Source organism: Apteryx rowi, unplaced genomic scaffold (genome assembly GCF_003343035.1).
Source record: "Apteryx rowi isolate R43461 unplaced genomic scaffold, aptRow1 scaffold_346, whole genome shotgun sequence".
Lineage (NCBI taxonomy): Eukaryota > Metazoa > Chordata > Aves > Apterygiformes > Apterygidae > Apteryx > Apteryx rowi.
In genome coordinates this window covers 115,988-138,675 of record NW_020449930.1, presented here as the reverse complement: position 1 = coordinate 138,675, position 22,688 = coordinate 115,988, and the positions used below count along the sequence as shown (strand labels likewise).

At 39.3% G+C, this 22,688-nt stretch overlaps 1 protein-coding gene across 9 annotated transcripts; it reads left to right on the top strand.

Moving 5' to 3' along the window:
- Window positions 1-279: 279 nt before the first annotated feature.
- Window positions 280-21,725, top strand: C1GALT1 (core 1 synthase, glycoprotein-N-acetylgalactosamine 3-beta-galactosyltransferase 1). Of its 9 annotated transcripts, XR_003254709.1 has the most exons (6): window positions 280-304; window positions 13,278-13,517; window positions 15,264-15,931; window positions 17,169-17,475; window positions 18,570-18,631; window positions 18,937-21,725. XR_003254709.1 is itself a non-coding variant. In XM_026072655.1 (5 exons), exons 3-5 carry the CDS (start codon window positions 13,295-13,297, stop codon window positions 17,376-17,378), a joined length of 1,101 nt encoding a protein of 366 aa, XP_025928440.1. In that variant the 5' UTR covers window positions 9,707-9,778; window positions 11,239-11,775; window positions 13,278-13,294; the 3' UTR covers window positions 17,379-21,725. The 9 variants fall into 9 exon arrangements, 5 of the variants coding, with proteins under 5 accessions (XP_025928437.1, XP_025928439.1, XP_025928440.1 ...); XR_003254708.1 differs by lacking the exon at window positions 18,570-18,631; XR_003254706.1 differs by having other exon boundaries at window positions 18,570-21,725.
- Window positions 21,726-22,688: the final 963 nt, after the last annotated feature.

Below are 22,688 nucleotides of genomic sequence, written 5' to 3'. Positions count from 1 at the left end.
ATTCTGATTTCTACTGAACAGTGCCTGAGCTCTCATCACAGATGCCAGGTAGTAACACGGGTATTTTTGCTAATCTAGAGGCATATTTTCCAACATTAATTCTAACTTTTCTATGAAGCTTCATCTTTTTTTCTTCACAGAAAAAGATATGGAAACACAAGCCAGCTGAAATCTTCTATCAACTCTTCTAGAAACACAAATATGCAAGAACTGTGGTTTATAACAGCATTACTTTGAATCTTATTTTAGCTGACAACAATCCCCTGAACCTCTGCTTTTGCCAGGAATCTACTAATGTGCTCAGGTAGGAAACAGGCAGACAAAAGGCAGGTAGGCACATGTGTTGGCTACACCTCCAGCCATTTTCAAATGTACCTTTTTTGGTTTGCACTTTCAGTGTGACGTTTTTGTGGGGTTTGACAGAGAAAGTATCTGCACCTTTCCTAGCTACCTTTTTAGCTACATGCATATGTAGAATAAATGGAAATATACTTATCCATTTAAGTTTCACAGAAATATATTAGTAACAAGAATAACATGAAATGTATTTCTCTTAAGTGCTTAAATCTGATTTGTGAGGCCATTTCTGTGAATAGAAGAGGGTCAGGAAGTAAATGAAAGTAGTGGAGGCTGATTAATTATCAGCACACTTCTCGGCATGATGTATGTCCATGCCAAGCAGCATTCCCAGATAAAATGTCTGGGCATGGTTTACAGAATAACATCTGCCAAGGGCTGTTTCTAAAGAGTGAYGGAGGTTTTACTCCATCCACTCTGCGGTCCTGCAGTATCTTAGCAGACATTGTAACTCTTCAATAGTCCTGCATGCCTTCATGCCACATTCCACAGCATGCAAAATGAGTTTCATTTTCTCAGTTTCATTATATGAAAGTCCCACTGTAATGGGCTGCAACACAGCCCTCAGCTTACTTTGAACTGAAAAATCATAAAATAATTATGTCAAAGAATAGTCCCTGGCAGAGTTTCACTTAGAAGTACAGGTGTAGTGTAAGGGTCTGGTCCAAAACATTTTGAAATGGGTTTTGAGGAAGGTCTGTAAGCAGGAGAGAAACACTTTGGGAACTGCTTTTCATGCAGAATTTCCAGGATGATAGTTTATAACATTTCTTCTATTATTTCCAATCAAAATAAAAGCAAAGGCATTTAAAATCTTTAAGATCGGTAGAGAACAAACCCCTTTTATTTCAAATTATTTTAAAGCATTCTTACTTTCCAATAAACAGATACTTAATATATCACATTTCCAGCAAGATACAGTGATTAATTTTTTATTCTGCCACTCAAAGTGCATCATTCAAGTTTTTGGCACATGCTAAATACTAATCTAAAATTTCACAATGGCTTGTTTTAAGTCAATTATTTGTTGCAACCAGATCTAATTAACGTGAATAGCAATGCAGAGATTGTACATTGTTTAAATGCAGACAGTACTTTACAGATCAGTGGTGTGTATTATTACATGGCAATTCCACTATTGTTTGTGCAAGAAATATAGTAAGTAAAGTTCCGTATCACAGTAGGAAGCCAGCTGGTGTTCTTATGGGTAAAAGGAAGGCTGGGAGTGTACTTCAGCACAGAGAACCCTCTTGCTTCTTTATTATATTATAATCCACTTTCTTTTTGTTTCTCATTTTGAGCATCTCAAGCAGTAATCAAATAGATTACAGTAAGTAAAGTAGATTACTTTTACACCTCTGTATACTGTTTTAACTGTTYCAAGAGGCCCTATGGAACTAGCGTGCCCCTCCCCAAGCCATCTTTACTTGCCAAAGATGTGGTGGTAAATCATAATTTCATTTGCTTTCCTGAAGGCCTTTGTTTTGGTGTAAGAGTTAGGGCAGAAGCATGGATTATACTTTTACTTGACCTAGTCCAGTATGCTGGCAACTAGAATTTGTTTGTAATGATACAGAAATATCATGTAATGATACAGAAATAATGACTACAGTAGTAAAGGGACAAAAGCATATGATATTTTTCTCACTGGGCATTCACAAAGACTAGCTTCTATTTAATATTTTTGAGATTTTAATTTGAAAAACAAAGTGAAGTGAGTGAACATTCCAGTACAGCTAAACTGTCCTAACAACTCCAGCTTATTAGGGATACATCTGCAACAACCAGAAAGTGCAAGTCCCAATTACTGGAGGCAGCTTTAAACCAAATACTTGCATGTACACAGTCTCACTTAAATAAGAATGCATTATAAATGTGCTATTTAAGTCACAATCATGTATTCATTTTATGATCATTCAGGCTGAAAGAAGCCACTAACTCTCACAGAGTGGGCTCTGAAGACTTGCGGGGTTTCAGTTAAATACACAGCTTGGATTCTTTATTTAATTGGAAGGCTACATATTATAATTGCCATTATAGATCTATGTATTTTAAATTTGGCTAAGAACTACTAAGAACTAAGAAATTTGACTTCTCAGTAATGTATGCAATAAGTTGGGGGCAGGTGAAAAAGCCATAGGATTTTCTTTTGCATTTTAAAATAAAACCACTTCTGAGTCATCAAGCATATAAATGTCCCAGGCCAAGATTCATAGCCTCTATGGAGACCTCTCAGCCTGTTCTGTATTTCAGAGTTTTGCTTCTGCAGTGATTTGGGGCAGGACCGTGTGGGGATATGCTGTCAGTGACAGGTTAGAGGACTATAATCACAGAGATCTGTGAGTTCACAAGTGGGTACAGAATCGGTACTTGGTTCCTTAGAGAACATCTCAGTGTTTAGCAGCTTTTTAGGTTACTCACACTCTGAATCAGAACAGCCAAGCTAATGTGATTTTTTGTAAATGTAAATATTAAGCCAATAAAAAGCTATATTTAATCTGGTCCCCTGTTTGACCAAGTAGGCGTGATCTATAAATGGAATAGAGGAAACAAAAGTAGCTTTCAGTCAAAGCACATGGAAATTTTTCATTAATATACATTTTCATGGTCTTTATTGATTATTCATAACAGTAATTGCATAAATGATGTCAAAATAAGACCATTTATAATTGAACAAAAGATTAAGAAAACAAAACAGTTATCCATGGTAGTATATAGAATTTGACCTTGTAAAGCTGTTTCCTTGTCAGTCATTGACAAGTAGGAAGATGTGCTGCTTGCAGAAGAAAGTCACAATTTATTTATTAAAATTTATTAAAATATTTATTAGATATCTTATTATATATTTAGATTCAAATATGTTATGTATATAGTCAATGACTTCTGAAATAGCACAGCCTCACAGCAGCTGTTGCATTTTGCCTTCCACCTTGAATTTTTGCCAGCTTTCTTATTTAGAAACTTGTATTCTCAGACTCCTGTACATGGAAATATATGGGAAATTAAGAGAGTTTAGCGCAGTAGTTGCTGTGACTAACCTGTGAGTGGGCTTTTATGGTAGATACATACTCTGGAATGCCGTCCAGAGAGCTTAGAGATGGAGAGGAGGGATGCCCAGCTGGGTATCTGAACCAGGCATATCTAGTGATGTGCACAGTGACTGAGGGCCTGTTGCCCTTGCTTTTGCCCCATCACCTTTTGGGAGCATGTGGGAAACAGTCTTTAGGTTGATTATGGTTTGCATCCCTGGGCAGGGAAGGGTCCTCACCCTTTCCTCCATTCCTTGTATACTGACATGAAGACCAAAGTAAATTACTTCCTTTTAAAGTAAACTGCTAAGAAATTATTTTCTCTCTCATACATTTACAACCACTCTTGTGTACATATCAGAAGATAAGTGATGTGGATCTCATAATATGGCCAAATTACCATGGTACTAGTATGTCCCCCATCACTGCTGGGCTCTGTCAGTAGCAGAGGACAAAGCTTCCCGTAGAAGTAGTACATTTATGTAGAAATGGACTGTGGTCTGAGAGGGGCCTGAGCAGAAATGCAGGCCCTGCAACCAAGAGAGAGCACCAGGCCTGTTCTCTTTTTCTGATAAAAAAAAAAAAAAAGAGAATGGCTTTTTTCTCTAAGACAACAAACTGTGTATCTGGCCAGCCATACAAAGCAGCACTGCACAATAAAAGAAGGTGTGGAAGTGTATGTGCAGCCACTGCACACTGAGGCAACCCCTCAGAGGAAGTACAGCTCTGTGCATCCCCTTATTCTGTACTGTCAGAAATTGCTCGCCTGTCCCTCAGTAAAATAAACCTGCTTGAATGTGTGGCAGGTAAATTTCCCCATAAAACTTTTGAATGGTTATTACATTGTGGCCAAACCAGTTACATCTGTTAAAGCAAGCACAGTGTGTACACAGATAGGTGGGTCATGATTGACCTTTGTTCAATTATGGTACAGTCCACTTCTCTTCTGAAATTTTCCTTTCAAACTAACCTAACAAAGAATGAGAAAGCTCAATGAACACGATGATGTGAAAAAGTGTAGCACTTAGTGCATATATATATATACCTGTATGTACTATTCCCATGCCACAAACCTTGGCAATAGAACTCCATTAATACAAAACCAGGCTTTACAATTGGCCAAGCAAAATGAAGTCTTCGTTCAAGTCAATCATATTATCTGTAATAGGATACATTTTGAAAACTATGTGTACTCTATTCCAGAATTTTAAGGCATGCCCTGGATATGAGCGGACACAACTCCTATCAAACTTTGGTGGGGGGAAAAATAGGAAAAGCACACAAAGGCAAAAGGACACAAAGACACACTGACACCTCTACCACTTCAGCAGCCTTTGCAATTTCCATTGCCTTTGCAACTGTTTATCGGTCAGAGAATTTATGAATGCCAAAACTAAAGCTTCCTCCCTACAACAAATATATTCACCTCACTTCTTTACCTTCTTCTATGATGAAACTAACTTAAGGAGGTACCACCATTCACTGCGTTGCTTGTTATTTTTATTTTGAGGTGGCAGCAAATTGTGGGACGGGGCAAGAATGAGCAACCATGACCTGCAGCCATGTAGGATGTGGGGGCTTCTTAAACCACTACAGAAGCCAGCATCTTGTGTAGTTATCCTGCATGACTAATTTTCCATTAGAGGAAAGGGCATACATACCTGGGGAATAATTGGTTTGGAGAGAAGACAGGCAGAAAGCAAGCGCACAGACCTAATGTCATGAAAAGGCAAAGCTATAGTTTGGACTGAACGTTTGGAAGGAGAACTGAACGCTATGGGAAGATGTGGCAAGAGATCAAGAAGACCAGTGTGTGCAGTGATCTCCATCCACAGAAATACCAGTGGCCCTACCAAGGACCAGTTCTTGTTTGTACCTTTCTGCACCCCACTCCTTTTATAAAAGTGTAATCTCTATCTACTACCTACAAAGCTCCATTTTGCCAAAGTGCTACTACCCTTTGATTACATTGTAATGGAAAACACCTTTCAAAGCTATAATCCCTCTTCATATTTAATAGATTTTCCAGAGGAAAGGTATCAAGAGAGTAACGTCACCGATGTGAAAAAGGCAGGCAGCATTAGCCCAGGGAGATAAGGAATGATTTCTGAAGGTGCAGTTACCTAGCAACAATCTTTTGCAGTTGCCTAATGGTATCCTGGAAGTGCAGGGGCTCCAGACCTACTGAAGTGAAGGGAATGAGGCGCTGGAAAGCAGTGAAGCTCCCACAGCCCTGCCTCAGCGCACAACAGAGCCGCTTCCAGGCAAAACCAGGCACCAAGAGAAAGGTAATAAAGTAAGAGGGTGACGGGATCAGCCCTGCATGGAGGATTTCTTTCCCAGAGGCAGAGAAGGAGGTGTCACCGCGAAAATATCTTACGACTTAAAAACCTTTGAGTGGTCAAGAGCAGAGATAACGCTCTTTGCTATCCTGTTCCCCCCTTGCTCTCGCATGTTCTCCCCTTCCCGGGCTGTGCCGTTTTCTCACCCGCACGTCTCAAAGCCCCGACCGCTGGCGCCCAGCGCGGCGGGGGAGCGGGCGCGGCCCTGCCCAGCCGCGAGCACCCGCCTTCCCCACAGCGGGCGAGTCCGGCCGCCCCGCGCGGGGGGCGCGGGTTCTGGCCGCGCTGCCGGCGGACCGTGAGGCGAAGGCACGAGCGGAGGAGGAAACAAGGCCAGGTTCCCGTTTCCACACGGGACTCGCGCGTGGCGCGGCGCGGGCCGGTGAGGGAGGCTCCGATCCCGGGCACAGCGCGCCCCTCCCCCCCGCTCGCGTGACGGCTGGCGGCCGTTACACGCGGGCGGCTGTGCAGGCGCGCGCGCCACGAAGGGAAGAGAAAGGTGCCACGCGGCGGGGCCGACAAGGGTTAAAGGCGGGTGCAGGGCCGGGCCACGCCCCCTCGGCCCTCGCTACCCAATGAGCGCGCGGCGGGGCGGTGCGCGCCCCTCCCCCCGGGTGCGGGCAGCGCGGCGCGGAGTGACGCGCGGCGCGGCGCTGCGCTGCGGGATGGTGCCGGCGGCGGCCCAGGGCGGCGGCAGCGGCTTCCCCTGCGCGCGGCCAACGGCTGCCTGCGGGCCGCGCGGCTGAGCGCGCGCCAGCCCCCTCGGCGGGCGAGGTGAGCGGGCGGGCGGGCGCGGCGGCGCGGGGGTGGCGGGCTCCGGGCCGTGTGTCGCGGGGAGGGCGGCGGGCAGGCCCCAGCGCCCCGTCTGGGGAGGGGACGGGGGAGAGGCCGTGCGGAAGGTGCTTCCCTGCGTGACGGGGCGGGGGGAGGCGGCCGCGGCGGCAGGCCGGGGCGGGGGTGCCCGGACAGGCCGCCGCTGGCGGAGGCGGCAGGTGCCTGGCTGCCGCCTGGGAGGGGGAGGCTCTGATGGAGCCTCTTAGGGAAGGGCGCGAGTCACGGAGGACGCGAGCAGCGGGAGGGAAGCGCCCTGCGGAGTGGGGAGTTGCTCGCTGCTCCCCACCCATCCGCCTCCCGCGCCTAATAACGGGGACTTCCTGGACTGACGTCGCAGTTCCCTGTAATAAGAACGAGGTTGACAGAGGTCTAGAAAGAGTCTGAGTGGTGCCTTTGGATATGGTAACTTGTTAAAAGAGGGTGCCAGATTGGGGAAGCTGGTAGGAAAGAGGCTGCCAAGAGCTATTTCTCCTCACCTCTACTATGGATTATTACAGACATTGTTTCAATGCTCTTATCGTTCATCTGTACCAAAATACTTTGCTTTTGTTGTTTATGTTTGGTGTCTTTTGTGTTTTTCATGAGAAAGTTTCATCTTCAAAGAAATGTTTACACTATTAGATTTTTTTAATAAAATGTCTTTGATAATGAAAAATACAATGTGCACTTAATTGCCAAGAAATTGCAGCAGTTCATAGTAATGTTTGATGCAGATAACATTGGTGAATGCACAACTGTTCTGTATATAGCTTCATTTTAGAAGCATATGATAGTATGTTCATATAAAACTTGAAATAATGCAACTTGGTGAGCAGAAAACCTTTCTTGGGCACTCTACAACAACTAAATTTTCTATGTTTTTATTTTAATTGTTCTTATGTGTTGCTTGACTATTAAGGACATAGTAGAGATAACTTTATTGCAAATTATGCAGACCGCAAAAGATATGTACCTTTTGTTTCATGTTGGGGCCTCAGAGCTCACTCCCCCTTCACTTCATAAATAAGGGATCCAAGACAGAGCCAGCTGTGTGTAAGCTAGCCTTATTCTTCGTAATTAATTTATCAAATCTTAAGCCTAAATGGTTATGGTACTGGGATGAAACAGATGTAAAAAATATTTAGGCTTCTGTCCTGCATTCTGTCAACTTCAAAATCCCAGATTTGTTTTTGTTTATTGAATGTGTTTCCTCTTGAAACAAGTTCAAAAAAAGTTTTACATTCTGAGTTTGCCTAAAGATATCAAATATAAAAGTTTTTGCATGGGTAAACTCCAGTATCATGTGTTCCTATTGCATGGGTATTCCCTAAGTTTACCTTGGCTTAGGAAGGACCTTAACTCTTCCTGGAGCAGCAGGAAGAGTGACAGCTATAGTACCTGATACTAGGTTATGTCATTAAAGGCTCATCTCCATGAACACAAAAGAGCACAGAGGCACAATGGCAGGCAGGAGAYCCCAATAACCTAATCAGATAAAGGAACCCCCTGCCCCGGCTCCTTCTGGGGCTGTCACAGGAGGGCAGTTGACCCATTGCCCCAGTGTGACACACATCACGGTGAGCCAAGAGAAAAGCTCTCCAGATCACCTTACAGACTGTGGGGGTTACCCTCTACAGAGGGGTTAATGCCTACAGAGATACAGGGTGTATTATGGGATGTAGAAGAGCATCTCTAGGGATTGTACAAGACTTGTGTCTTGGTTAGGGGAGAAATCAAAGGCAGGGAAAGGGAAGATCAAGGTGGTTTGGGGACAGGGGAACAAGTGTGGGAAAATGGAGAGATAAGGGGATAAAAGAGACCAGTCATATGTAAACAGTTGTCTGGTTGATATGTTTGTCTGGCCATGCCCTGCGCCTGGTCACTGCAGTCTGTCCTGTCTTCTCATAAACTCAATTTCTAACTRTTTTCCTGGGTGAGAGGACTCTGTTCTGTGTGCATATGGAGGTCTAAGTGCCAGCAACTGGAATGGGACCACAGGTCCTAGGGGCCTGTGTGTCTGGTGTGCCAGCAACTGGAGAGACTGGAGTGAGTGAGGGTCTGAGTGCTGGCAACTGCAGGGCCATGTGTCACAGGGGCCCGAGTGTCTGGGGAAGCAGCAGCTGGAGAGACCAGAGTGACTGAGAGTCAAAGCACCAGCAGCTTCGGTTAAACCACAGGTCACAGGGATTATGTGTCTTTGGTGCCAGCAGTTGGAGTGAGTGAAGGTCTAAGTGCCAACAACTAGAGTGGGGACCACAGRTCCTAGGGGCCTGTGTGCCTGGGGTGCCAGCAACTGGAGAGACCAGAGTGTGTGCATATTGTGCGGGTGTGTATGTCAGTGTGTGATCACTAGCGAATATCAAGCTGAACTAGCTGATGAGCAGAGCAGGCGACTTGGGAGCCAGGTATTGAAGCAGCTCTAAGTCTGAGCCAGATACTGGAGAGACCAGAGGGTCTGCAAGTTGGTTACTGGAGAGACCAGGAGGTCCAAGCTAACTACTGGAGAGACTGTGAGGTCTGGGAGGTCAATTCAGAGACATTTGCACTTATGTGTCTGTGTGTGAGGCARCAACGGGAGGATCTGGGGCGGGAGGGATGGAGAGTGGGTGCATGTGTGTGTGAATGAGTGGAGGGATCCACATTACATATATATATGTATATATTTCCCGCTAATGGACCTTCATCATGATCAGCTAGAGCGGAGAAGAGGATGAGGCTAGGCTATTGGTGCTGTTTGTGTCTGTGTGAGCACTCTGTTGATCTGTATGTGTATGTATATATGTGTTCTATATGTATTTGTGTGTGTGACTGTAGGGAATGCATGCTCAGCTTGCCACTGACTGGACCTGGGGACATGGAGCTGCAGTAGCCTCGCTTCCATTGGGCTACTGGATTTGGCAAACTCTAACACATGAAAATTATTTCTTCTGTGAGTTTGAGGACTTGGGAAACATCGACTCTCAAAACTTAAATTTTGAGCCAAATTCACAATGACTTTTAAGTTGTGATAGTTTTAAAACATTAAGTTGTCGGTCTGGTTGATGTGAATGGGACTACTTACATGACTATCTAAATGTATATGTCAGCTTAAGCTGCCATGATGTAGTAATGGAGCACAAATTAAATGTAAACTTAGGGTTTTGTTGTATTTTTTTCTTCTCAAAGGGTATCTGGTTTTGAAGTCAACAGAAGTAAAGATAGAAACAGGAGTAAAAATGAGGATCTTTTAGTGATCTGGTAGGTTTTGCACTTTTCGCTCTCCATATATCTTGCCTCTGAATAAATCCTTTTATAAGAGGAAAAAAAAAAGAGCGGGGATACTTATAAGAACTGATCTTCCTTTTAGATATGTTCTAGTCTATTTCTGTACCATTCGATTATTTTGCTCACAAGTTGAAAGATCCTTGTGTCAAATATCAACATAATATAAAAACTGAAAAATTACTGTCCCATTTGCTGATGGAGAGCTTTTATATGCATATGACTATTCATGCATGCATATAGTGGTCCAGTCTGCTGATATGAAATGAACAGAATGAAAAGCAGGTTATTTTAAATTGAAATGTCTCCAGTTGCACAGTTTTCATATGACTCAAGTCATATGAAGTGCTGCCTCAGCATCTGGCCTTGCCCCCACCCAAAAAGCCTCCTTGATTGTGGAATACTGCCAAATCAACTTGTGATTTCCAAATGTGATGAATACACTTTGTATTGGAAATATTAAAATGGAAATCTTACATTTCTTTCTTAAGAGTTTAACACAGTTCTAGTTTAATGCAATTCCATAGTTCTGTTTGGAGAGAGCAAAAGAAAAACATTTGAAAGTAACCGCTGATTACTGAAGTAATTTAATGGCTGTTAGAGGAAACATCTGAAATTGAATGGCAAAGAGGCACCTAATACTAAAAAGTGGAACAATGGGGACTTTTTCTTCTGGAAAGTGCTGTAGTTACTTTGTGTGGATGCATGGATTTTTTTTTTTTTTTTTTCCTGTTTCATTTGCTGAAGGCATTGTCTTGTCCTGGCCTTCTCACCTTCTGTATTGCCCGTTTTGTGGGGGGGTTGTGGTGATAGATGGGACAAGTAAAAACAAAACAAGCCAATATTTTTAGTATAGTGGTACTTTTCAGTGCCATAGGCTGCTTGTGCATATAGACTTTTCCTTAAATGGGGCTTGTTTTGGAGAACACATGATCTAATTTCTCGTGTTTTCTTTCCAAGTTAATGGCATGTAAGACTCCAGTAATAATGCTGGAAATAAAGTCATTTTTTTCAAGGCCTGGGTCACAAGTGGTAATGTAATACATCTTATACTTCAAGGTGTAAGGTCTAAAGGCTATTGTTAGTTTAGAAGTCTCCAAGCAGATGGAGCACTGAATTGAGGTAAGCCAAAGTATGATAAAAATTTGCATAAAGTGCTTTTTCATATTAAAAAAACTACAGCTCTTTAACAGCTACAGTTATAGTTATGTTAATTTGGGACAGCCATCGATTTTCTTAGTTTTTCTTGTGTGCTTCATAGTTGCATTTCCAGTTTTGTTTCATTTTTCTAGTAGTGGGGAAAGTAAGCTGTATCACCTTAGAGCTGCTTCCCTCATGATCTAGATCTGCACATGTGCAGTAAATCAGATGATTTCTAAGTGTGTCAGCCTGATTATACATGCACCTGTTTTCTGTCCTCTTTTCTTTCCTTTCAGGTGTGAGGCCAGACAGACAGAAAGCTCGTATTTGGAGTGCATGTTGCTGCCCAAGTGATTCATGCAGCTTGCTAGAGGATAGTATTTTCTCAGCAGACTCTTCATAGCCTATGGCTTCTTCTGTCACTGTCTAAACAAGTTGTTTTGGTGGCAGTAGCTGTTTTCCACCTGGTGTTTTTCAGGCAGAATTTTCGGTGTTTGACAAAGTTCAATACCTTGCTTAGAATCTGTTGTATGTAGAGGGGCCTTTGATTCTGCTCAGATGTAAGACTTTGCAGGAATGGACCTTCCTAAAGTTTAGAACCTATGGTGTTTTTCTCCACTGTTGTTTTTCAGTAGTGATAATTAAGTGCTCTTTTGTAATCCAATGTATAGCAGACAGGAGAATATCCATTTAAAATATCATTTTTGCTGTAAGATAAAATATAGAATATGCAACTACATTTATAGAGGAATGGGCCCTATGTGTCATATTGCCTATGTCCAGATTTCTTGTTTTGGGAGTTGCCCACTCTGGTAGGAAACTTGAAGCTTAAGGTAAATGCAAAACAATGTAAATTGCATGAGTTAGAAAAGTTAAGAGATATTGTAGCCAGGTTCACTGCATGTGTCATGGAGTCCTTTTATGTTATCGTTTCCTGAAATAATTTCTCTTTACTACTGTCTATGTCTGTCTCCAGCATACCTTTGCAAACGTAATACCATACATTGAGATACCATACATTTCCCTAGTTTTTCCAAAGGGTCTCATTCTTCTCACACACTAGTGGTTCTCAGTTTTCCATAACCTTCTTTTTTGCAGTTGTTTTTCCTTATGCACTATGGATGTATTGATGCCATAAATTATTAACTGGCATAAAAATCAAAGCTGTGGGATATTGTGGTAGAACATATTAATACTTGCTCCTGCCTGGCTTACTGGTGCTCTGTGCATTCCATAATTTTCTTTTTTGGCTAACTAACTGAATTGAGTTCTTGCCCACTGACATTAAAAATGTTCTTAATGGAGAAACACTATCAACTTGTTTGTAAAGTTCTTGCTTGACTCCAGTATGTATTTAAAAGTCAATGTTTTTGTAGCTTCAGCACTGAATTATTAGAAAATATCTCAGCTCTTTTCAAAGATCTGTCCTCAAATGCCTGAAATTGGTTTGCAAGTATTATACCTCTAAAACAAATCTGCAAATATATAAATGAGCTCAGCTATATGCAGATGTAAATGCTAATTTTGTTTTATTTTACAAAAATGGTTAGCCAAGTCCTTTCCTTTTTGAGGAGTAAGGATATGGCTGAAGGTCTTACCTTGCTAGAATACAAAGTTTTTGATTTGTAGAACATGCCATCAGCCTAATATGTTGCTTTCTTCTGCTCTTCTTGCAAATGCCTTTTAAAAATATGCATGTTCTGTATGTAAATACAGATGTTGTCCGACTCTCTTCTGAAAGTCTATCCTCAGTACTTCTAGAAATGAAGGGAAAACTTCCCTGTTCTGAGATCAGACTAGGTTTACTTTTATAAGTCTTCAAAGTCTGCTTGTATGTGACATCTATTAAAGGATCCTGTAATTTACTTACTCTTAGAGCCTGAGTACATCTCATGATCATATCCTATCTTGAGCTGTAGATTGTCTTTGATCATCTTTTGTTATCCTCATAAAAGATTTAAGTATCACTCTTTTAAAGGGCAAGTTTGTTGGGACCAAGAGAGTAAGCAAATGAATGTATATTAACTTTTTATAATTAAATCAGTGCAATTAAATAAATGTTTTCTGTATGTGCAACTGCTATTTTGTTTTTTGACTGTCCTTTATAATCAAAAGCTAAACAATGCATACTTTGCCTTTTGCACTAAATTTATTAGTGAGTGTACAGTTTTATATAAATATTTGTATTGCTTTTGTGCTTAAGCTCTCATGCAAGTCCAGGGGAGCTCATTACTGAGGCCTTCAGCTTCAGAGTTATTCCTTGATTTTCCTATATTTCTTGATTCGAGTTCTGTGATACTTTAAGCTTAACATATTTTTCATTTGTTTTTGACAGTCTGTTGTCTTCAGGAAATGGCCTCTTCTAAATCATTGATGAACCTTCTAACCTTCACTTTTGGATCAGCAATAGGATTTTTCCTATGCTATCTTCTGTTCAGCATGATACTAGAAGAACAGGTTAAGAGTCAACCTCATATTCTTCACAATGATCCACATGGCCAACACTCAGCAGATACTGGTAGTAATCAGCTTCAAGGACAAATGAATTTCAATGCAGATTCTGGACAACATAAAGGTATTTTGTTACACCTGACTAAGTCAATAATTTGCTTCCTTTTTATGCAATGCAAAATGTTTTCTTCTTTGCCAAAAATTTGTATGAATGCTTTTCTTCTACTTTCCCCATATGCAGGTTATATCTAAATAACTTTGTTCTCCTGAGGTGTATTGAATGATATTTTTGTTTATATTTTTATTACAATAGTGATTTTTTTCCTTTACTCTTAGAGCTCAACTGCTTGTCCAACTGCTGTGTGCAGACTTGGCAGTTTCCTTATGAAAGTTGGAGCTTCTCTGCAGGAAATTCTCAAATGAATCATTGACAACAAATGTGGTTTTGATAAGCAGATGTATTTGCTAGCATTGCAGAGGTGACTGAATTGTTTTTTTTAGCTTAAAGAAGCTAGTCTTGGACTATTTCTAACTTCTGATCTGTCCTCTAAGATAAAACTGAAAAATAAATTAACTTTTTGACTGGATTAGTAGAACTCAGAGTTGGTGCAGGAGAGAGATCACTGTGGGCACTGTTTGCCAAGCTGAATATGCAGAAGTCTGAAGACACATTGCTGTTCTCAGTCAAAAACATATTGAGTTGCACTTGAACTTTTTTTTTTTTTTTTAAGAATGTAGACCCACATAATAGTTCAGGCATACTTTTGCATTTTACATATTTCTTTATAATATAAGAGTTCATTTTAAATCCTAAGTACAGATAGTGTCTGAGCTAGGGCAATTTGGATGAGAAAAAATGCTTGCAGTATAATGCATTTGCTGAACGAGCCATTAATCAGTAATTTTCTGAATAAAATAATATAAATTGCACAGTTAAGACAGGTTTGTGAGTGTTTTGCATGCAATCATAGGAAATTGTTATTAAGAAAACTGACCTATTATTGCATAAAGGTTAAACAGGTATATTTTAGGACCAGTCCTGCAGATCTCATTCTCCATGGGATATTTTCTAGATGAGTTTAAATCACTCTCTGTTTGTTCAGTGAAAAGGCTTCTTGGGTAAAATGAATGTTTTGACAGATTGGAAAACATTATATTATACATCTTAAATAACTGTGTCCTTTTATCTCATTGGATTATCTGCCAAAAAAAAAAAAGGCATTTCAGCACAGCAACAATATTAGTTTCATAATATCCTAAACCTTATTATTATTACAAATATGGTTTAACTTGATCTGGTGATAAATTCTTTTGTTCTGGCTTACTATCTACTTTTTCCTTCAAAAATACATTACTGTTTTAGAAATATTTATTACATTTTTATTAGTTAGCATAAATATATATAACAAAACTAAGTAGCTTTTTGACCTTTTTACTTGTCATCATTAAGTTTTCTTCACTGTGACTGGCAAAATACTCAGCTTTTTAACTTCCATTAGACTTCCAACACTATGAAGAGGATAGTTTCTAATAATTTTTATGTATGAATCAAGACTTTGTACAACCCCACTTTCCTGAACAAATACACATTGTGATATGGTGCTAATGCTTTCCTGTTTCCTGTGAAATCTAAGTAGCTTTGAGAATTCAAGTTTCTTGTGGGGGAGGAGGTTGTTTGTTTTCTTCCCAAATTTAACATTGATTTCAATAACTGGTGCATTTGGAAGCAGACACCTTTTCTCTCTGTGCATGTCTTTTCTGATGTAGAAAGAGAATGTTTAGGAGAAGATGTTCCTCTGTTTGTTTTACTGCTCAATGARTTGTAGTACTGGTTTAGAACTTGCCCTTTTTCTTTTTCTCTTTTTTTAAGATGAGAATAAAAATATTGCAGAAGGACTGTATCAGAAGGTGAGAATACTTTGTTGGGTGATGACTGGACCTCAAAATCTGGAAAAGAAAGCCAAACATGTTAAGGCCACTTGGGCCCAGCGTTGTAATAAAATACTTTTTATGAGCTCTGAGGAAGATAAAGACTTTCCAACTGTGGGCCTAGAAACCAAAGAAGGCAGGGACCAACTGTACTGGAAGACTATTAAAGCTTTTCAATATGTTTATGACCATTATTTTGATGATGCTGATTGGTTTATGAAAGCAGATGATGATACATATGTTATACTGGACAATTTGAGATGGCTTCTTTCAAAATACAGTCCTGAACAACCAATATACTTTGGAAGAAGGTTTAAACCTTATGTGAAACAAGGCTACATGAGTGGAGGAGCAGGATATGTTCTAAGCAAAGAAGCTCTGAAGAGATTTGTTACAGCATTTAAAACCAACAAATGCTCTCACAGTTCTTCTATTGAAGACCTAGCACTAGGAAAATGCATGGAGATTATTAATGTGGAAGCAGGAGATTCTAGGGATACAAGTGGAAGAGAAACTTTTCATCCCTTCGTTCCAGAACATCTCTTAATCAGAGGATACCTACCAAAAACATTCTGGTACTGGAATTATAATTATTATCCTGCTGTAGAGGTAAGTCCTCAGAAAGCTGTTACCCATTATAAGCAGTACATCTTGTGCTGCTATGATATGCTAATTAGCAGTATAATGACAGCTAAATGAATTTTACACCAAAAGATTTTTGTAGCAAGATCCTGAGATACGTTTGTTTGTAGAAGTGTTAAATGTGCTTGTCATCAACTAAAACTTGATGGTAAGAACTTAATGTTCCAGAAGAGCTAGTGAATCTTAAATTAGTATTGCTGTTTTGCTATGTTCTGTGGACAGCAAAAAATGATGAAAGCTTTTTTACTAGGTTTGTCTGTCACTACTGCTACCTTCCTTCTAAAGGTTTTGTTCTCTCCATTTTGATCCCCCATGAGTCACATACAGTGCACCTAGCTTCTTCCCCAGCCCCCCAGCTACAAGCTGGCTTTGAGACAGTGTGCAGTGTGGTTCAGTCCAGGCTGTGTGTGCTGACTGCACAGAGCCAGGACAAATAAAATGGCTTAGTTGACATGAAAGCCTGTGGAAGGGGAAAGGGGGACTGATATGCCTCTCTTTTCTGCCCAACTGCAGACTTTGCATAAAACCTGTAGGAACATAACTAATTTTGAGACTTTTGTCCACTGTTGTATTTGGTTAAAATTGGCCAAGAGATTTCCAAGTTACTGGAGGGACTGGTGGGTGATGGTATGTGTGACTGTGCTGTCTGCTAGTCTTTTGCCTTAAATGGAGAGAGAAAAATAAATAAATAATTGTTACGAGAATATRCACAGGAAGGTAGGTACTGACAACTTTGCCAAACCACATAGTATATCAACACACACAGACCCACCTGGTTGACTGTATACTCTGGATGAATACTGTCATGAATAATAAGTATGTATTATTTCATATATAACTGCAATGTACAGGCCTAAAGCTGCTTGCTGCTTTGTAGTTTTGTTTAAACATTTTTGGCTAAAAATAGAAGCATGGAAAAGCAAACAAAACTTAGCCCTCTGTCCTTAATGAGGGCAGCTACAGCTTTATCATTGGCTTGATTATAGAAGCAAAAGACTTTGCCCAACTTTATTTTGGAAAAGTGCTTAAGTAAATCTTTCCGACTGATCCATTTTGCTTGGCTAATACGAAGTTTTGAAGTGTATGAGTGATAATACCAAGTTTCTCACCATGAAGTTAAGTGTGTATTTGAATTCTTCCTGGGGTATATCTAGGGCATGCTTTGGAATTCTTGCTGATTATTTTGGCTTGTTTCCTATTTTAGGGTCCTGGATGCTGCTCTGATCTCACAGTTTCATTCCACTATGTTGATTCTATGACTATGTATCAGTTGGAGTATTTGATTTATCATCTCCGTCCATATGGGTATTTGTACCGGTACAATCCTGATTCTGCAAAGAGTCTAGAAGAGCAGAACAAAAATGAAGCATTGGAGGATAATCAAAAGCTGAAGCAAAAAATTTCTGAGAATTAATCAGACTTTGAAGAGAACTAAAAGAAGCCAGTGCAGTGAGCAAGAGTCTCCTTGAACTCCTGCATCAAGCTTGGACAGAGGACCAGAATTACTCATGGTGATTCTTATATCCAAAATCATATGTTGGCAGTATTTCCTGTCAATGTCTGTATAAAATAGGGTCTCATGCTGGCTCTGACTATTTGGGATAGTGTGACAGCCCTACTCATAAAGATTTGGGCCCTAAAGCTGTGAAATAGGAGGTTGTTCTGGTGCACTAGTACCTGGAAGAACTTTTATTAAAAATGGTGGACAGGTTCAAAGATAAGCGTACAGTATTTCTATCCCTTTTCTGTTCCCCTCTTCATTTCCTTCCAGATGTTCTGTTAGGTCAGTTCTAATATTAGAAATCTGATGCTGCACAGTGAAATACTTCATGATGATTTTCTGTAGTGTTCTCAGTATCTTGAAGTTATGTTAAATATCTTGCCTTATAAGGAAGGGATGGGGTGAAAATAGAGCCTCAAATCTGTTTGGCTTAAAGACAGACTGGTTAATGTGAGTAGACAGAGATCAACCCAAATGATTTAATCTGAATTGTTTCACAAATGAAATTCATTGCTATGAATTTATTTTTAAACTTTTTTACTAAAACTTTCTATTGTACAAAGCAACATGAAGTCTGATCACTACAGTTTTAGGGAGAAATCCAGTAATGTTTAAATTTCCAAGGTGATGTGAGGAGCTTACGTATTTGCCTGTGGCAGCACTTTTTTTTTTTGTCTGCAATGTATCAACTTACCCCTTGATTGAACAGATATAAAAATTATCTCTGAGCTTCTCAGCAAAAGATAAGGTAGATGATTTTTCAAATGTAAGTCTTTCTCTTATCGCATCATCTATGTAAACCAAAAAATTTAGTATCTTAGCAAAGTTACACTGGCACATAATTATGTGGTTTCACCCAGTATTATAATTATTTTATTTCTATTCAATTTTCTCATTACTATATTTTGAGACTGTGGAGTTAGCTTGTTCATAGAACTTTGTAGGCACAAGCAAGTCCTGTTTTAAAACTGCAGCAAAGCTCATTTGACTGTTTCCTTACACATTTGGTTTATTTGGCTAAAATACTTGATTTCGCTTCTCTGAAGATTTTCTATCCTATTCTTAAACTTTCTTCTGTATTTTTTTTTCTGTTACCTTTTTCAGAACAAAGTGTTAAATGCTTCCTATATAACTCTTTTGTGAGGCTGAAGTATATACTTATTCAGGTAAGCCAACCTGAATGCAGGGATCTTTCAAAGTGCATTAACTTTCTCCACTACTTCATGAGTATCTCTGCTTCTTATCTAAAAACACTTTCTTGGTGTTTTCTCTGTGGTGACAAAATATGTATTTTAATTACTTGGGAGTTCTCACAGGCCAAGCCTACATTTTATATACACAATGTAAAACCTTTTGGTTTTCTCTTTTTCAGATTCAGTTAATAGCAAAGTTTTGTGTGTGTTTTTTAAGCTTGACATATAGAGTGTCTTTATTCCACRCTTGAACAAAAGTTTCTTTATCTTTTTATCAGTTTTCATCTTCATCATATTGATGAATTTGGACAAAACCTGCTTACCTCCAGCCATTGTTTTGGAAAGGGCACATACTGGTAGCAGACGGCCTTATTGAACACTGCTGTCCTTCAGGATGTTCCTGGAAGAGGATGTTACTATAAAGTACTGGAATTTTTTTTCCAAAGGTGGTTCTCACATGGATTGGGGTTCTATCTGTTGTCCAACAATAGTCTGTTATAACTTCTTTTCTGATTATTACTCTGTAGCATGATGGCAATTACTGAAATATCTCATGCTAATGAAATATTATATCCACTTTTGTGTCTCTGCCTGAATGTAGGCTGGGTTTATATATCAAGTATCAATTAAATGTTACTGCAGGGTTAAATCTGAGTTATTAATGAGCAAGATTGCTTCTGAAGTACTGAAAGGGACAGGAGCTTTATTTTATGTTAATATAGTTATTTAGAAAATTGTAACTCTGCATCTATTTAAGGAAGAAAAACCCTCCAGTTTGTGCTAATCAAATGGACACCTGTCCAGAGGAGAATGTATAGTAGCTTGTTTTAGTAAGATGCTTCCTATTGTGAGCTAAATGTTTATCCTACGTGCAACACAAATCAATAATATTGTGAAATTCATATGCCATTGATAACTGCAGTGACATTGTTCAGACTTGCAATTAAAATGTTCTGTAATATTTAAGGAAATTATATAGTGAAATCAAGATCCCAGCTTTAAACTTAATCTCTTTGTAATTTCAGGCTGCATAGAAGGCCTGCTGTACTGCTGTCTATAATTCCTTGTTACTGCTTTCTTCATGATTTCTTCCCTTGGGATTTAAAGATTTTCTTTCACAAGATGCAGAACTAATCTTGCATGTTCTCTGCAGATTTGTGCCTTATGCCTGCCTTGCCCTACCCTGTGAGTAACATCATTTCCTCTTAATCTTCCTTAATATCCTTTCCTGAATTTTGAGTTTAATCACCCATAAGTCCCAGGCGGACAAGAGGAAGCAGATAGTGTGATGTTTGAACTTCATGCGAGTTGGTTGCTGAGATGGCAAGTAAATCTGGCACTGGCAGTTTCACAGTGAAGCCTTTTGCTAGCAGCAGTTATAATATTTGCCCACTACCCATCTGCAGCTTGTGAGTTTTATCAGAGTGTCTCCCTTCACAAAATACRTAGGATCTAAGAGGGAATGAAGAAATAAAGGAACAAGCAAGCAGCATGTTTATGCAAGTTTCATTTCGTTAGGGAATGAAGCTAAAAACATCAAGGTTTGTGATAAATAGGTGGCCTGTCTGGAGACACAAGTGTAGCCTTCTCTTTAAGCATTTATTTTTGCTTTGTTTTGAAGTGTCCTTGTTCCTAGGCCCCTGAAACTTTCTTTTGCCTTTCCAGCAGTATTGCAGAGAAATAAGTTGTTTTGCCTTCCAGTATCCAGCCAAGCTTGAGAAGTATTGATTTTACATTCTGTGATTATAACAGTGGGCTTTTGCTCCCTGTTGGATTGTATTGTTCTAACAATGAGCTGATACCTATGAAATGATTGGTTTGTATCTCATCTCCCTTCGAAAGCTTAAGTAGACAAGACTGGAATGTGGAGAATTAGTACAATTTTCATGTACAATATTATAGAACTATTAGTAGTTTATTTCACTCTCAGGTCTTCATGCTTTCAGATAACATTTATTGAGTTTGAGTATTTCTGCAGCCCAAGAAGGCTGCCGTATTTCGGGTGGATAGACCTTTCTGAAGCAGGAAGCACAGACTCTTAGGCTATACAGATCATTGCTCATTTAAAAAAAAAAAAAAAAAAAAAAAGTTTCTTAATCATATAAAACCTAAAAGCTTCCATCACCAACATAGTGAATAAAATGATGAACTAAAGAATTCTGAGCTAGTTTTCTTGAAATTACTAGGCAGCAGGCTTTCCTTAAACAGTTGTTTGTACTTGGATGTGGGACACTGCACGGATGCCATTTGGTATAACAGAATAGCGTTTTAACCTTGTGTTAAAAGCTCTGATCAAAGCTCTTAATCAGAGGATGATATTAGTCTCCGTTTTTGGAAAAAAAAAACGGTTTTAATCTTCTTTCACTCCTAATTCATTTTTGCAGTCTATATTGGTCTTGTTTAAAAGAGGTTAAACACTGGTGGTATTAGCACCATCTTTCATTTTGCGAAAGCTCTTTTCCTGATGTGTTTTGTCTTTGAGGACGCTTTGTTTTGCTTTGATTAGGGTATATATTAAAATAACTTTTTCTTCACATGTTGCCATTTGTTCTGTTATACTTCCAAAAGTAAAAATTTCAATTAATAGCTGGTAGATCTCTTATAAACAGTTTGCTATCTGCGAAGGGTTTTTTTTTCTCTGTCTTACAGAGAAAAGTGTGGGTTATTTCTCTAATGTACCTGCTACTGATGTTAATTGTGCACACACAGATGAAAACAGATCCCTCAATACAGGACTACTTGGAAAGACTATTTTGTCCTTTCCCTGACAACTTCTGTGGAAGTCCTATGTTTTACCATGCTGTATTTAAAATATTCCACAAATGTTAATAATACTCCAAGAGAATTTAATATTGCTGCTGGGCAGTATGTTCCATTTAGAACTTGTGAATGTTTCCTTTTGCAATTAGAGACACTCATGTCCCTGAGAAAGGTGTGAGTTGGTGACTTGTCTGGAGTGATCACCATAAGGATTTGTTTCTTAGATATCTTCTTTGAAGTGCCTTTGACAAATTTTTAGCGTCAAAATTAAGTTGAGAATCGAACAAATAAAATAAGTTATCTCATATACAGTGCATGTCTGTCTTCATTTATTCCTCCTAAATACGTTAGTGTTATAGCAGCACAATTCAATGTCATAAAAATGCTCCTACTTTTTTTTTTTTTTTTTTTTAAAGCAGGTACAGGAAAATTGAAAAATTCTCACACTTGCTAACTTTTTTGGTTGTTATGTGTATGTAAACTACCTAAAAAACAAAGATGTTATTTTTTGAATGTAAAATTAATCAGTTGCTAGTATCAGATTCACATAAACATGCAGTTGTTCCYGCATGATCCTGATTTTTGGTCTTTCTATGTTGTTACATAGACCTGAGTGAACTGGTTAAGGCTAATACCCCAAGGGTAAAGCAAAACTGTTGAAAATTAACCCTGTTTTGTAGGAAAGCCTACCTTTTTAATGGTAGTGAACCATTACTTACTTTCAGTGAACCTCTTACTTCTGCAAGAAAACTGTTAAGATTTAAATGCTGTGCTTTCTAACCTAGCTTTTGCTTTTCAGTAGTATGATTAAGTACAGAATGATGATTAAAAACTTACAGCATACGTGGACAACACTGAATTCAATGTAGTTTTTCTGCATTCAGTGTTGCTGGCCCTGTATTGACCTTTCCAACGTTGGTTAAATAAAGAATAGCCCTCAGGGCACGGGATAATTTGGGCAGAAATTAAAAAAGAATTCAGTGCAGTCAAACTGTAAATTTAAATAATGTGATCAAATACCTCAACTCTTCAGGCTTGTTTTCACATATCTGTTATTTTAAAATAAATGGATGTGTAGTTTACAAATCCAGAATCTCAGTGTAATGTTTTAGTTCTCAAAATCTGGTGTGACAGTGTGGCATCTCTGACTAGATTTTTTTCTTTTTTTAAATTTTATTAGTACAGTTAAAGTCCACTACTGATTTTTCATACTATTTTGCAAAGTATCGAGTTGAAAACACCCAGTTTTCTAAAGTACTGTCTAATGCTG

What these genes read in the sequence shown, in the direction of transcription:
- C1GALT1 (XM_026072652.1), top strand. An exon ending in AGATTCTGGACAACATAAAG is followed by an intron (nt 13,518 to 15,263) that starts GTATTTTGTTAC and finishes TCTTTTTTTAAG; the next exon opens with ATGAGAATAAAAATATTGCA. An exon ending in ATTATTATCCTGCTGTAGAG is followed by an intron (nt 15,932 to 17,168) that starts GTAAGTCCTCAG and finishes TTCCTATTTTAG; the next exon opens with GGTCCTGGATGCTGCTCTGA.